Here is a 14,325-nt window from a genome sequence, read left to right as displayed (position 1 = left end):
TTCGAACCTTGAAAGTCGAAAAAGAAAAGAAGAAGAACAAGAGGGGATAGGGTAAACGAATATAAAATATTTATTTGGTAAAAGGCCATGGCTATTGGGTCATCAAGTAATTCATGTACAGTTGGTTGGCCGACAGTATTGTTAGTAACCGGACGCGAGTAACGACAGTGCTAATAAATACCTACGTAGTACCACCACCTAATAAATGATGAGTAATGCTAACAGCGCTATGTCACCTCGGTTAGCAGCGCTATATATCACCATATCCCGTTATCTGCACCTGCATACAGCCCGCCGTAAATATATAGGAAAATAGCGAGAAATCATAAGGCTTTTTTCGAAGGAAACTAATTTATGCGTTGCATCGTGAGTAATTGGCTTAATTACCTATTAGGTATCTACTTTTTAAATAGGCCCTCGTCGTTAAAAATAACGATAAATACAATAGCTATTTACAGCAGCTATAGCACTGCGCAAAGGCTTAAGATACCTAGGTAAATAAAAATCGAATCTAAAGCTATTTCCAGTAACTAGAATTTGAAATATAAGATAATAGCGGGCTCTATGCAGACGCATATTACGGGATATGGTGGTATATAGCGCTGCTAGCTGAGGTGAAATAGCGCTGCTAGCATCACTCTAAATGATGGGAATTTTTCTTTCTTTTTTAGAGTTGCTGCAGTGGGTCACATTGACCCTGTCAGGCGGGAAGCCAAAGCCGACCCAATGACCCGCGTTCGCTTCCCACCGTCTGTCTGCCCCTCAACAAATCAGAACCGATGCCGCGGTCGGTGAGAGGCGATCGGCTTTGGAGAATGTGGGGTGGGTTCCTGGTGGGTTGGGTTGGGTGCGAGGGAAAATGGAATGAACGGGCAATCATTCAGTGGGTGGTAGGAAAGAAACCACATGTTTTTTTTTTTCACTGACCCCCCTCCAAATTGAAAGAAGCCTCACCGCATTCGCCCAAAAAAATAATTACAAAGTGTCTTAGGTAGTACAACACCTACTTTCCCTCTCACTCTTCCACTTCAGCCCGCCCGCGCCCGCGCTCGATCCAGCAGCGATTTAGTAGCGACCACCGATCAGCTCTCTCACATGCAATAACTTTGCTTGAGCGTGACGTCGCGTTCACTTCTTTGCATTATATTACTGCCACACGGCCGACACTCACGAACCAGATCCCCTCTGGCAAGATGGCATTCCTTACCTATCTTTCCTACTTCATCGGCGGCCAAGTTGCCCTCACCATTGCCTTCTACATGCTGTCCGTCGTCGTGCCCAAGGCGGGCTTTGTGGCTCGTTCGCTCGCCTCTTACATGGCGCTGGTGGTATGCGCAATCTACGGTGTGCTGGCTTCGATAGCACTGCGCCTCGTGGGCAAGCAGCAGATTGCGCAGTGGACCACGGCGCGCGCCTTCAAGTATGTCATGGCCGCCACTACCGGCATCACCTTTGAAATCAGCGACCCCGAGCACCACCTCGAGAAAGTCCGACCCGCCGTCTTCATCGGCAACCACCAGACCGAACTCGACGTCCTCATGCTCGGCTGCATGTTCCCCAAGTACTGCAGTGTCACCGCCAAGAAGTCGCTCAAGAACTGGCCGTTCCTGGGCTGGTTCATGACCCTGAGCGGAACCGTCTTCATTGACCGCAAGAACTCAAAGGACGCCAGGCAAGCCATGAGTGGTGCCGCCGAAGAGATCCGATCGCGTAAGCAAAGCGTGTACATGTTCCCCGAGGGAACCCGGAGCTACGCCAAGGACCCTGTACTCTTGCCCTTCAAGAAGGGCGCTTTCCACCTTGCCGTCCAGGCTGGCGTCCCTATTGTCCCAGTCGTGGTCGCCAACTACTCGCATGTCCTCTACTTGAAGAACTTCACCTTCAAGTCAGGCAAAGTCCCCTGCAAAGGTACGGTTTGAATATTGACCCCAGCAAACTTGATTCGACTCGCTAACGCAACTAGTGCTCGATCCGATCCCTACCACCGGCCTGACGGCTGCCGACGTCGACGACCTCGCCCGGACGGTCCGTGAACGCATGCTAGAGGAACTTGTTGCCTTGACCGAAAAGGCACAGGGACGCGCCATTGCCATGCCTGCCCAGAACGGCAAAGATGGAGTCGTGAAGGCTAGCGGTGTGGAGGCAACACTGTCGTAAGAAGAGAAGGACCCGGCTTGCGATCGCACGTGGTCGCCAGAAATTGAAAGAAGCAGCATTGAAGGGTTACAGCGAGCCAGGACGGCTGCGGCCTGAATTTTTGCATTGCGTATGCATATATATGATACCCTAGACGACGAATCGAATTTGAGTCTTGTTTGGACCATCATCAAAGAGACTTTGGATTGGTTCGCATATCGCTCATGGTGGCGAGAATCACGGACCTCGCAGTATCAATCTTCTGGATTTGAGCAGGGAGTTGGCAGGCATTCGATACACCGACCATTGCATTAGATCAAGACTTGGATTTTGATTTCGCTTTCCGGCTACATGGCCTAACCAAGACGAAAAAACAAATAAACGGTATAATCAGCATGAAATGTGCTCTCCGTCATAGACGAATTTGGTGATAAGGTTTGCCCTGCGCAGAACCTGCAGCGCAGAGCCAGCCACCGTTCCTGATCAAGCGGTAGTCTAACTGCGTCTAATTTGCACCAAAGCTCGGATGATCCCGTACAGTGGCAATCTGACATTATCGAATATACTGGAGCTTGAATCAAAATCTGGCCTGGCGAGAAGGAAGTGATATAAGCTGGAACCTTATTTATCTACGGGGATGCGAGTTGTAATATACCAATAGAATGGGCTCGCCGATCATTTGCCCTCGTTACTCAGGTATGCGCTTTTAGCAAGGCATATGAGATCGTTTTTCTTGTCCTGTACATTATGCTCTCTCTGGCCAATTGACAACACTGACAGAACGTGAGTCAAGTTTTACTACTGAGGCCCAAGGCCAAATGGCTCAACAACCCCCCCCCAACCCAACGCCAGCCACCATCCCGACACAATAAAAGCACCGCCCATATCCCTGCGTGCAAATGCTTTAGCAATCTCAAATGCATAGTTCGACAGTGAGAAAATCACCACCTCATCTTTGCCCTTGTTTATGGCTTCGTTAACAGAGTGATGCGCCACAGTGTGGCTGATTAGTGTGGCACCCTTCGAGTGACATATCGGGAAGGGCTTATTGAGTCTGTTTGTTCATTTATTCTTTCTGTAGATGTAGAACATTTTTAAATTTGTTCTTTATTTTGGATACTGGTCGTATCACGGAGTATTTGTGTCCTTGGTGATGCTTTGCGTATTCAGGCTGGGTGGCATAGAAACGCTCGGGCAGCGTTTCGGCACAATCCAAGTGGTTCAAGGACTACGGGCACTGTATTTCTTTTCAGGATTCGATTTTTTATTTTTTTTATTTTTATTTCATCGACATAATAAATGTTTGCAGGTTTGCGACTGGATTGGCAATTATGGGCGCTGTATTGAGTCGCCAGGACAATGTGAACTTTTCGGGGCTGCATATCTTTTCGTCCGTCAGCTGCATTCTGCATATACATCTTCTGTTTATGTCGACTTGATTTGTATGCCGCACGTACGCAAAATGGAAAGTAAAAGATATTGAAAGTATTCAGACAGGCAGCACCACTTCCGTGGCATAGGGGATGTCTTCGAGGATGTAGATTCGCTCGATGACGAGGTTGAGGGAATGGTCAAGTTATGGAAGGAGTACAGGGGAAAACGAAGTTCTCTTCACAAGGCTGGAAATGACATTTTCTTTGACTATTAGTCATATTGGCGCGATCGAGCACCAAGTCATGGTCCGTGAAAGCTGATTGATCTATGGAACTCAAGGTCTCGGAAGGAACTCAATTGAGCAACCCGCCGAAAAGACTGACATATTAGGAAACAAGGCAACAATGTAGTTGTTGTGGTTCGAAAAGTAACTGCCTACCTGCCAGTCCAAGTCTAGGCTCACAATCCGCTTGAGGAACAAAACAAGAAATATATCTCTCAGCCATCGTGGAGTGGACCTTGTCTTGTGTATTCATCCATTGAGTGATGCCAAGTCTTTTCATTGCATCGGTCTTTGAAGTTGATGCCATCAGGAATTCCTTTGAAGTCTGGTAGATGAAATCGACCTTTTTGTCATAGGTCGTAACAAAAGATGGACGTGTATAAAGCAGCCACCGCCAGAAATCATCATCTGATGCCATGTTGGTGTTCTTCTTAAAGCTAGCACCAATATGACCCCGTATATGGACTGTAATATCCTTCTCATGAAGTGTAAGGAGTCGATAAGCAGCGAGTATGAGTTATAGCAGGACTCGTACGGGTCATCTTATGGGACTTCTTGTAGAACAATGCTTCATGTTGGACGAATGCATGGGAATACTTAGTAGTATCCACATGCATTACTGTGGATACCGACTTTACTATACCACAGACCAACAACGACCCACAAAATTCGCTTTCAACGTCACTTCAAGCGCCTCTCGACCAAAGCTTAGTTGGTACTTTCCGAGGTCATTGAATAATCAAGTTACGGAAGACAGGAACACTGCATGCAGACAAAGTAGATTCCGTCACCTGAATTATGGAGCAGCACATGTGTAGTTCGCGAAAGGGCCTCAGTCCTTGGTTGCAAATGATATTTATGGGATGGCATCTGGTAATCCTGACTTTTCGTGGTGCTTCTGCTCAAAGAGCGGTTCCCAGACTGTACAAGCTCGCTTGGTTGCTTCGCCGTTGGCCAGTTCCGGCAAGGGGTGGAAAAAGTGTTTATCTGTTGAGCATTCGATAAGTTGACCAATCATGTCTGGCTGGGCAAGACAAATGTTGTAGGCATCAACGACGGTCTTTACTGGCGTTATGCTAATATTCTGATTAGTTAATGATGAATTGGAGACCCCATCTAAACTAGCATGTTGATGGAGCTTACTGTTCCGGCTTGGTAGCATCAATAGAAGATTGAGGTACCGCCCCTGTTATAACGATACCTGGCAACACAGCATTTAGGGAAATATTATCTTTCTTGCTCAGCCAGACTCAATTAGCATAGCCAATAGATGGATCATAACTGAACAGAGTCGGCTTACCAATTTTAGAATAGGCGCTGCAGTCCGAACAAATTGATTGACCTGCTCAAACATTCAGCGAGAAGGTCTTGTGAGCGTGGAACTTGGCACTCACTGCCGCCTTGGCTCCGCAGTACTCGGGAAATGTTTGATGTGGATGGACGGAGGCGATAGTCGATGTCGTAACAACGGAGCCACCGGGCGTTGAATTCATTCTCATGAAATGAATGGCAAGCTGCACACCGTAGAGGAGACTTTCGTAGCATGCTTTTATGGACTTGAGGGCTGGCTCAGGGGGGATCTCTGTCTTGCCTCGATGGTCGAGGATGTATATGGATCCCCGGTCTGAGTGGCCGGCGTTAGCCAGAAGAGCATCCAGCCTACCCCATCTCTCCCAGACTTGGCTGAAGACCTTGGCCTGGTCGCTATAACTCGTGACATCCAATTCGAAAAAGGCTGCATTGCTTCCAAGGTCCGCTGCCACGGCACTGCCAGCTTGACGCTGAAGGTCGCAGCATGCCACGCGCCAACCTTCCGCTACTAGATGAGTCGCCAGTGCCTTGCCAATACCGGACTCAATCAAGCATTAGCACACATGACTTGGGATAATGTATTAGTCACGCACTTACGGCAGCACCTGTAACGATGGCAACCTTTGTGTCGTTGTCCATTCTTACAATCCACAACAGATGAGTTACAATATCAGCGACATCTACCAGTGAGTCACATATAACATAAAGAGTTCCAAATTTGTCTCCTGAGCCCTGGTGGATTTAGGTATAGACCAACTTTGCGAATATATGCCTGTTTGCCACTTGTTTTCTGCGCGGCTTTATCCGAACCATTGTGGGGCCGGTTATTGTCCGCAACGGCGCCTATTGCCGACATGAGTCCCATTGCGATACCTAGTTCACCAGAGGCCTGATACGCGAATTCACCATCGTTTCGCAATGTGATTCGTCTTTGTATATGCGGAAATGGAAGGACAGATAGTTTGTTCAACTAGTAGTGAATGATTGGGTAGATTTGTGGCAGAATCTCTCCGTCGACCTGGGGCAATTGATCAAAATTACTCGTAATCTCCTCGATCATTGATAAGCCATGCCTTTCGGGCTGCCACCTCATTACATCCTTACTTCCATGGATTCATAATGTACCAATCTAGTTCTAGGTCTTGGCCAGATATCACTCAACTTGCTCAGATCGTTTGTTGCATCAGGGATCTGTCATTGTCTGTCAGGCTCTAATTCATTCTGATTGCCAATGAATCGAAACTCGTGCGGTTATGAACTTATTCATCTCGGCATGCAGCACTTAATCGCTCCAAGAGCTACACCCAATATAGTGACTGCAAAGAATTACTCAATGTAAACATTGCGTGTGTACTAGAAATTCCCACCATTGACTGGTAAACATTGACCTGTTATGAAGCTGGACCAGTCTGAGAGGAGAAAAACGATGGCGTCGGCGACGTCTGTCGCATAAGCCATTCTTCCCTTTGGTATAGCATCAATCTGTGCCTTCCCAATATTCACATTCGGATCGTCCTTAGGTGCCCCGGCTACACAAGCCTCCGCCAATGGAGTATCAGTTGCACCTGGGCCGAGGTTAGCAGATGGCCAAGCACACATAGGTTATTTTGAATACTTATGCTGACCTGGAGCAACTAAATTGACACGTAGTCTGGGGAAATCACGAGCCCACGAACGGGTGAGGCCTAGGACAGCATGTTTCGAGTCGGTATACGCTGCGAGGCCTGCAACACCGCGCAGAGAAGCACCGCTTCCGACATTGACGATTGATCCTTGGCCTATGCTGCGAACTGAGCCCGGAAGCACGCCTAGACCCTCAATATCTTCCTGGAGAGACATCCGTTGCAGCGCCTCAGTAGCCATATTCCAAGTTCCCGTAACATTGATATCCATCGTCTTCTGATAGACTGCATCGGTACCAATTTTGCCCTCCCAGCCCGAAGTACCAGCGCAATTGACAACCCCATCCAATCTCCCTGGTATAGAGTCCAGAAAGCTTTTACAAGCCTGCCGATCTGTCACATCGCATTGAAATGTAAAGTGAACATTTTCAAGGCTTGCGATTTCTTGCGGCGCCTGGGAAGCAATATCCGCACCATAGACGACTGCACCAAGCGCAACGAGCGTCCGAGTCAAGGCCAGGCCAATCCCGGAGCAGGCCCCCTTGGACAATGTCAGTAAAACATAGATCGTATCGGGAAGAGAAGAGTTTGACAGTCGACTGACAGTAACAGCAATCTGGCGTCCAGCAAAAGACAGTGACCCTTCCATTGCGGATGCACTATGGTCGTGTTTGCTCCACTTCACGTAGAGTTGGCCATGAGCTCCTTGGAGGTGAATTGGGTGGTCGCCACGACACAATGCAAGTGTCGCAGATCTTGACTAATTTGTGCTTTTGCTGACCACCCTGGTCGGCAATCATGTATAATAACCGGGGTGGGGCGCGGAGCTGTAATCTATAATCTACAATATGCGTCGGGATTTGGCGTGTGGTGCGCTAATGTAGGGTGGGGAGCTGGGGCAGAGTGTCGGATCAACGCGAGGTGGATGGGCGGCTTTGAGCGCGAGCTCCTCCGATTCTTGCTTCAGAGGATTCCTGTCCGGGGGCTCCCCCAACGGAGGGGTTCCCTGAGTATGCTCCAAATAATTCGTCATCCGAGTCTTCATAGTGGTCGCTGGGCAGGGCAGAGTCGAATACTTAAATGGTATGCCAAACTTTATGATGCGTTGACAGCAACCGTATACTCCCAACACACCATCCTAGATCATCTTGAAATAATAAACAATCCCTTTACATCATGCCGAAGAGAGCGCTCGTGGCTTACGCCGTCGACGTCGACGCTTGTGCCAATTGGTGAGTATTTTCACTTCTCTTGTAGCTTGAAGCTGTCAATGTTCCCGGCGGTTCTGACAAGAAATGCATCTAGGATCAATACCCGTGATGGCACAAGGATTGGTGCCACTGATGTCTCACGAGGTATCTTCGGGGCTAATGTTGGCACCGACCGTATGCTCAAGATGTTCGAGGATTACAACATCAAAGCCTCGTGGTATATGCCAAGCCACACTATTCTGTCTTTTCCGGAGCAGATGGCCAAGGTTAGGGATGCGGGGCATGAAATGTAAGCACATGCTTGGTCATTGTTAATTCTTTCTTGGCTGGCCCATATACTGAAGAACATTTGGTAGTGGTCTACACGGCTATACGCACGAGTTTGTGCGCTTCCTCACTGAGGAGCAGGAGCGCAAGGTCATGGCCAAGTCCATCGAGGTATATCAACAGTTCACGGGCAAGTACCCCAAGGGATGGGTGGCACCAGCCTGGGAAGTCAGCCCAAAGACCATGTCCATCCTAGAGGACTTTGGGATCGAGTATGATCACTCGATGCTTCACCACGATTGCCAGCCATACTATGTCGCCGATGTTCCCGAGGACTCGGTCGTGCACACCGACTACTCGCAGGATCCCGACACTTGGATGAAGCCCATGAAAGAGCACAAGCCAACCAAGGTTGTTGAGATCCCTGGTTCGTGGAATGTGGACGATTGGCGTAGGTTCCCTTTACAGATCATCCAGCCGCTTGTCGCCCAGTCGCTAATTCTTTCTTCCAGCACCAATGAACTACACCAGACGTCCAGGAACCCACGGATTCGTGAACCCAAGGGATATCGAAGTACAATGGCGTGATCAGTTTGACTTCTTTTACCGGGAGTATGATTCTTTTGTCTTTTGTGTTAGCTGTCACCCGCAGGTCAGCGGCAAGTCCAACGTCATGTTGATGCACGAACGTTTCATCGAGTATCTCAAGTCGAAGGAGGGTGTGGAGTTTGTAACAATGGCCCAGGTATGTGACGAGTTCAAGTCAGGAAAGCTCGCGGGTGTCACTATCAAGGCTGGTGTCCCAGAATAAGTCAAACTTAGCGTGGAAACATGATGAATACACGAAAATTAGGAAATGTAAGTAAATAACACAAATGTCGTAACTATAAGCAATACAATTCGAGCACATACTATCAAATCACCTCTCACCTCGTCCGGGACCCAGTCAGGACCAAACATGCAATTACTTCTCTTCATTCTAGCGGATCTGTATTATTATTCAAACTAACTCGTAGATATTTATAGTTGAAGCTGTTGCGATATTTCAACTTTGACAGATTCGACCAGCTCGGCTGATTTGGCACGCTGTAATGAAAAGGATAATTACTAAAATAAAGGTTACAGTTCAACAAAGCTGAACTTTAGATGTTCACCAATATGAAATTTAACTAGTTTCTTGCATCAAATTGTCAAATTAGTTAGATAAACTTAGAAACCAATTTCTATCTGCTCTTCTATCTCTGTTGGTCTACCAACAGAGATGACACCCTTCTTCTTTGCCAGGTCATAAACAACATTGAACAGAGTATTTGAGTCATTGTTCCCGTGCTGGCGCCGATTAATAGCAGCCGGTGCATTCTGCTCGTCCTTGAACAGCTCAAGCAGCGTCTCAAACGAGGCTTTCTCACCGACCTCTTTCGTGGCCAGCTCGGTCAGGCGGGCTGTGCGCTTCGGTGAGTCCTCGAGCCACAGAGGCTCAAAAACTCCCTCATGTTTCAGTATCAGATTGTTTGCATGAACCACGCGGCCTTGGTCATCGGCGGGGATTTCTTGGAATCCTATGCTTGTGCACTCCAAGCCCGTCGGACCAGTCGCATCTCCGACGAGGATGTGGCTGCTCCCAGCTAGACCGATAGCTTCAATCTTATCTAAAGCCTCCCTTGCGGACTTGGACTCTAGGATGGTTCGGAGGGCAAAGTGAATGGGCATGCGCTCCGAGTTTACTCCCTTGGCGCGAATGCCGTTGAGAAGACAGCCAACTCCATACTCGTTGAATCCAATCTTGCCGACTATACCAGCCTCTGTTATCATCTGGAATCTTGGGAGATTCAAGTCTGAAACGGTAGGATTGACGCGCAGAATAATCAAGTTGGGCTTCTGCTTGCTCTTCCAATCCCAGTTCTGAGCCAGGAAAGTTGACCCGCTTGGGGTTTTCCAGCCAAGTGTGGTGCAGCCATCAACCACTCCTTCAATCGCCATAGGCCGCCTAGAGGTTTCGTCAAAGAGGCCAAAAGCAATCTCGGTGCGGATATTGAGAGCCAAGACATCAAGCAAGTCAACTCTTGCGCCCTCGGCGATTCCTTCTATCTCCTCGTAATACCGTGGGAAACGATCCTTGATGAATGGTTGGAATTGAGTGACCTGCTCGCGCACAGTGGACCACTCCAGGTCATTAAATGCTTTGAACAGAAGTCTGTAAAAGTTGATCGAGCCAGCGACCTGAACCGCAGCTTGTCGGCCTGTTGCAAGACCAATCTGCAAAATAGGATCATTACTTCGTATCGGCATCGACTGGGACGAACGCCTAGAGCCCATGACACTTACCTCTCGATGGTTTCCGGTGACTGTAATGTCGAGCATTGTTGCTTTGTCCAAGTGTCCGAATAATCCAATTGGGGGGTGGCCGTGTTCCCTCTGCTTTGAATGCATGCATCCCAAGCGCATTATATGTGCTATGGCGACAAAGTGCATCGACTTTGCTGTCGTGGTGACAATCTACTGGGTCCTGCAGCGCGCCAAGATGCACCAACGCTCTTGTCCGACATTGGGAAATTCATATCCGTCGCCCCTCGAATCGTACGTTGCATGATAATCAACGAGCCGAGTCGGACTAGCAGTGTACCGCAATGGGAATGTGGAGACATGTCGGCGCTCTATCCCGACAGCAAAAAGATGCGTTCCTAAATCGAGTAAGCGTCGACGAGTCGACCAGGGAGTGTAGATAACTGCACTCTGTACCTATCAACATCTGTCAACAGTCTCCGAGGTGACAGATATTAATAACCCATCTCATTGCTTTTGCAAGACGAAACAGAGAATCATTCAATAAGCGAATAAGGTAATGTAAACTGATTTGCCCCATCACCATCCATCAACATGGTCTTCTCTACCTTGCGGCGAGTGGTCTGGGGAAAGGCAGCAGACACCAAGATAGAGCGCAAACTGCTGGTCAAACTTGATGCAGTTATCCTGCCCTTCTGCTGCTTGATGTACTGGGTAAACTACCTCGATCGAATGAATTTGAACAATGCCTACGTTTCGGGAATGAAGGAGGATTTGAATTTCCAGGGCAACCAACTCAACGTCATTAACACCAGTAAGTCGCCAGCCAGGAATGCCTCACTATCGTGGCAGAAACCACATCAGATGGGACAATGATGGCTGACTTTGATTAGTCTTCTACGCCGGCTATGTTATCGGGCAGATTCCGAATAACCTCGCGTTGCAGAGGCTTCCTCCACGATTCTACTTCCCCAGCTGCATGATTGCTTGGGGGTTGCTTACCCTCGGCACCGGTTTCGCCCATCATCCGTGGGAAATCATGGTCCTCCGATTCTTCCAGGCCATATTCGAGTCATCCACATTCGTTGGGTGCCATTATATTCTAGGCAGTTGGTACAAGGAGGAAGAACTTGGAAAGAGGACAGCCATCTTCACGAGCAGTGGCCTTGCCGGCACAATGTTTTCTGGCTTCTTGCAAGGAGGCATCCACCAAAGCTTAGGTATAATGATTCCTTGCCTTATAAATTCTCCTCTTTTGTCTTTTTCACTCGCTTGTGGTCAATTTTGGTTCTAATAGATATGTGTTCAGATGGTGCTCAGGGCCTTCCCGGCTGGCGCTGGTTATTCGTCATCGATTTCTGCATCACTATTCCTGTAGCGATCTTTGGATTCTTCGCATTCCCCGACACCCCAGAGTCGACCAAAGCTCGATGGTTGACCGACGAGGAAAAGAAAGTTGCCATCGAGCGCTTGCCTACTATTGAGAAACATCGAGGTGTGCTTGGTTGGAGCCTAATCTCTCGAGTCCTCGCTACCTGGCACTGGTGGGGTTTGTACTGCTTTGGGTATTTGCCAGTAACACCGAAATGTTTTCGACGAACGCGATCATGAACTTGTGGCTCTCTTCGACGGGCGATTATACAGTCACACAAGTTAATTATATCCCCACCGGCGTAGCAGCAGTAGGAATCGTGGCCACGCTTTTCCTCGGTTGGTACTCCGACTTTACCAAACGTTCATGGCACGTCGGTATCATGTTGGCCTTGACAGCCATTATATCAGGAGCAATCATGCTAAACCCCCCTTCTCGAGGCGCAAAGTTTTTCACCTTGTTCCTAAATCGTTGCCAGTATGCTAGCCAGACGGTGTTTTTTGCGTGGGCTAATGGGGTTACGCGGAAGGATGACGCCAAGCGTGCAATCAATCTCGGAGGTATGAACACATTTGCTATCGCTGTCTACATGTTTTGGTCAATCGTCTTCTATAGCACGACGCAGGGGCCGGACTGGAGCGAAGGTAGCATTGCCATGATATGCATAGGATCAGCCTTGTTCTTAACGACCTTGTTTGTTTTCGGGCTGGAGAGGCGAGATGGACAGATGATAGCTGTCTATGACGGCGTTGCTGCTGAATCGTATACTAGCGGCGAAGAAGACAAGGGTCATAATGAGGACACCATTACCGTAACCAAAGCCTTGAAGGGAAGGAAGATATTTAAGGGTATGCCAGGCCTTCAATCATACCGAGCCATACCATGTAATCTCCCAGGTTGACGCTTTATGTATCGACCAATCACCGAATCCCACCGCAGCTCACATAGCAGAGAAGATCAAGCAGCTGGATATAATGTCATTAATATACGACTGTGCGACAGTGACTATCATCGCATTGGTAGGAAAACATGGCGACGCTGGGCCCTCTGGTGTTTCCACCCCACGCTTGACTCAGGTGAAAGAGGCTATCGATAGCTGCACAATCTTTCCCAGTCCACAACATTTGTCTTTAGAACAAGAGGCGGCAATATCCTCGACTCGCGACTGGACACCCCAAGAAGAACTGCTCTCTAGACGAAACCTTACTTTTACGCAAAGTCTGGCCACGTTCAGCTGCCTCGGAATCCAAGCAGACGAAAGCATAGATTTGAAGACGCTTCCAAAAAAGCCTATCACACCGCACTCATTTCCCTTGGCAATTCGAGATATAGATCTGCCTAGTACTGGGATAGATGGTTGAAGACGATGGCGAAGTATTGCAGACTTTGGAATGCGTGATTAAGAAACGGTACGATGATCAGTGAGAATGGCCCCTTCCCTACCAAATTTGTGAGTACGGCACTTACGAAGGAAGTATGCAGCTCCGCCCCTAGCTTGCATTTATGCAAGCGCAGAGCCAAGACTATCCGACCTATAGCTGAAGGTGAACCATTTGATGATAGTAATCCTAAGGTGTTAGCCCCGTAGGATACCTTCCGTAGTGGGGAATTATGAGGGATCACAAGCGTTGTAGTCCTTGTATACGCGCTACAAACCTTGTATAGCAGAGATAACTTTCGGATGCACAATACTTGTGAGAGCAACAATACTGACGAACCCCCAAAAAGCCCACTGCGAACCACCACTACGATCTATATCCCATTTCAAGCCATCCTATTTTTGTTCCTCGAGAATTTGTATATCTGTTATAGTGTAACTGTAAGCCTGTGATTCCCTAATAATCCTATAAGTCGTAAATTTAGTTCAAGTTGTTATCAAGACAACGACGGAAGAAAGAAGAACTGGTTTTGACTTTTACCCAGCTTGACTCAGTGCATGATTACAGTGGACGATAGTGGATTTATAGTGGCTGTCATAGTGGGGACTCACAAGCATTATTGCCATCACAAGTATTGTTGGCCTCACGAGTAATCTTAGCTACACCTCAAGAATTATAAATGTTAGATCGTTACTTGCCCCACAGAATGACCCAGCACCTCCCACCGGAATTTTACCACCAAAACGAAGCCAGTTTTCTATTTTCTTCCATAGCCAGTGCTGAAAGCTTCCACAACCCGTACATAAATAGCATAAATAATAGAGAGAGAAACCTGACAGATCAGAGGGTCAGTGAGTGGAGCTCTGTACCGATCTAACGTTTATCATCCTTGATAAGGTGTACAAAAGGCTTTGGCTCTTAACAGTAGCAAGCATTAATATACTGCACAAGCCTTGTAAACCACCACAGATCCCTGCAACGGTTGTTAAGCGCCAGCATATGCTTGGTTTCCTGCAAGAGTGCATGTTTGTCACATCTTGAGGTCTTATGTACCCTCTTAAGGCAAAGATTGGCTGCCCCCCCCCCC

The 14,325-nt window shown here is 48.1% G+C and overlaps 6 protein-coding genes across 6 annotated transcripts; 3 read left to right on the top strand and 3 right to left on the bottom strand.

Moving 5' to 3' along the window:
• Nucleotides 1-1,193: 1,193 nt before the first annotated feature.
• PFICI_07511 (uncharacterized protein) lies at nt 1,194-2,157 on the top strand (the record flags this gene model as incomplete). The annotated part of the gene is made up of 2 exons (XM_007836092.1): nt 1,194-1,908; nt 1,964-2,157. 2 exons carry the CDS (start codon nt 1,194-1,196, stop codon nt 2,155-2,157), a joined length of 909 nt encoding a protein of 302 aa, XP_007834283.1.
• A 2,492-nt stretch (nt 2,158-4,649) lies between these two features.
• Nucleotides 4,650-5,743, bottom strand: PFICI_07510 (uncharacterized protein; the record flags this gene model as incomplete). Its single annotated transcript, XM_007836091.1, has 5 exons — nt 4,650-4,869; nt 4,937-5,028; nt 5,094-5,135; nt 5,188-5,646; nt 5,702-5,743. The coding sequence occupies 5 exons, from the start codon at nt 5,741-5,743 to the stop codon at nt 4,650-4,652; spliced, it is 855 nt and encodes a 284-aa protein (XP_007834282.1).
• Nucleotides 5,744-6,457: 714 nt separating this feature from the next.
• PFICI_07509 (uncharacterized protein) lies at nt 6,458-7,375 on the bottom strand (the record flags this gene model as incomplete). Its single annotated transcript, XM_007836090.1, has 2 exons — nt 6,458-6,669; nt 6,730-7,375. 2 exons carry the CDS (start codon nt 7,373-7,375, stop codon nt 6,458-6,460), a joined length of 858 nt encoding a protein of 285 aa, XP_007834281.1.
• Nucleotides 7,376-7,902: 527 nt separating this feature from the next.
• PFICI_07508 (uncharacterized protein) lies at nt 7,903-9,015 on the top strand (the record flags this gene model as incomplete). The annotated part of the gene is made up of 4 exons (XM_007836089.1): nt 7,903-7,958; nt 8,032-8,226; nt 8,294-8,655; nt 8,717-9,015. 4 exons carry the CDS (start codon nt 7,903-7,905, stop codon nt 9,013-9,015), a joined length of 912 nt encoding a protein of 303 aa, XP_007834280.1.
• Nucleotides 9,016-9,413: 398 nt separating this feature from the next.
• PFICI_07507 (uncharacterized protein) lies at nt 9,414-10,565 on the bottom strand (the record flags this gene model as incomplete). Its single annotated transcript, XM_007836088.1, has 2 exons — nt 9,414-10,460; nt 10,530-10,565. The coding sequence occupies 2 exons, from the start codon at nt 10,563-10,565 to the stop codon at nt 9,414-9,416; spliced, it is 1,083 nt and encodes a 360-aa protein (XP_007834279.1).
• Nucleotides 10,566-11,081: 516 nt separating this feature from the next.
• On the top strand, nt 11,082-12,760 carry PFICI_07506 (uncharacterized protein; the record flags this gene model as incomplete). Its single annotated transcript, XM_007836087.1, has 4 exons — nt 11,082-11,301; nt 11,381-11,707; nt 11,797-12,036; nt 12,141-12,760. The coding sequence occupies 4 exons, from the start codon at nt 11,082-11,084 to the stop codon at nt 12,758-12,760; spliced, it is 1,407 nt and encodes a 468-aa protein (XP_007834278.1).
• Nucleotides 12,761-14,325: the final 1,565 nt, after the last annotated feature.

The sequence above is a fragment of the Pestalotiopsis fici genome (assembly GCF_000516985.1).
Source record: "Pestalotiopsis fici W106-1 unplaced genomic scaffold PFICI_Scf_5, whole genome shotgun sequence".
NCBI classification, from domain to species: Eukaryota; Fungi; Ascomycota; class Sordariomycetes; order Amphisphaeriales; family Sporocadaceae; genus Pestalotiopsis; species Pestalotiopsis fici.
The sequence above is the reverse complement of the archived record's forward strand: the minus strand, read 5'-3'. Positions and strand labels throughout refer to the sequence as shown.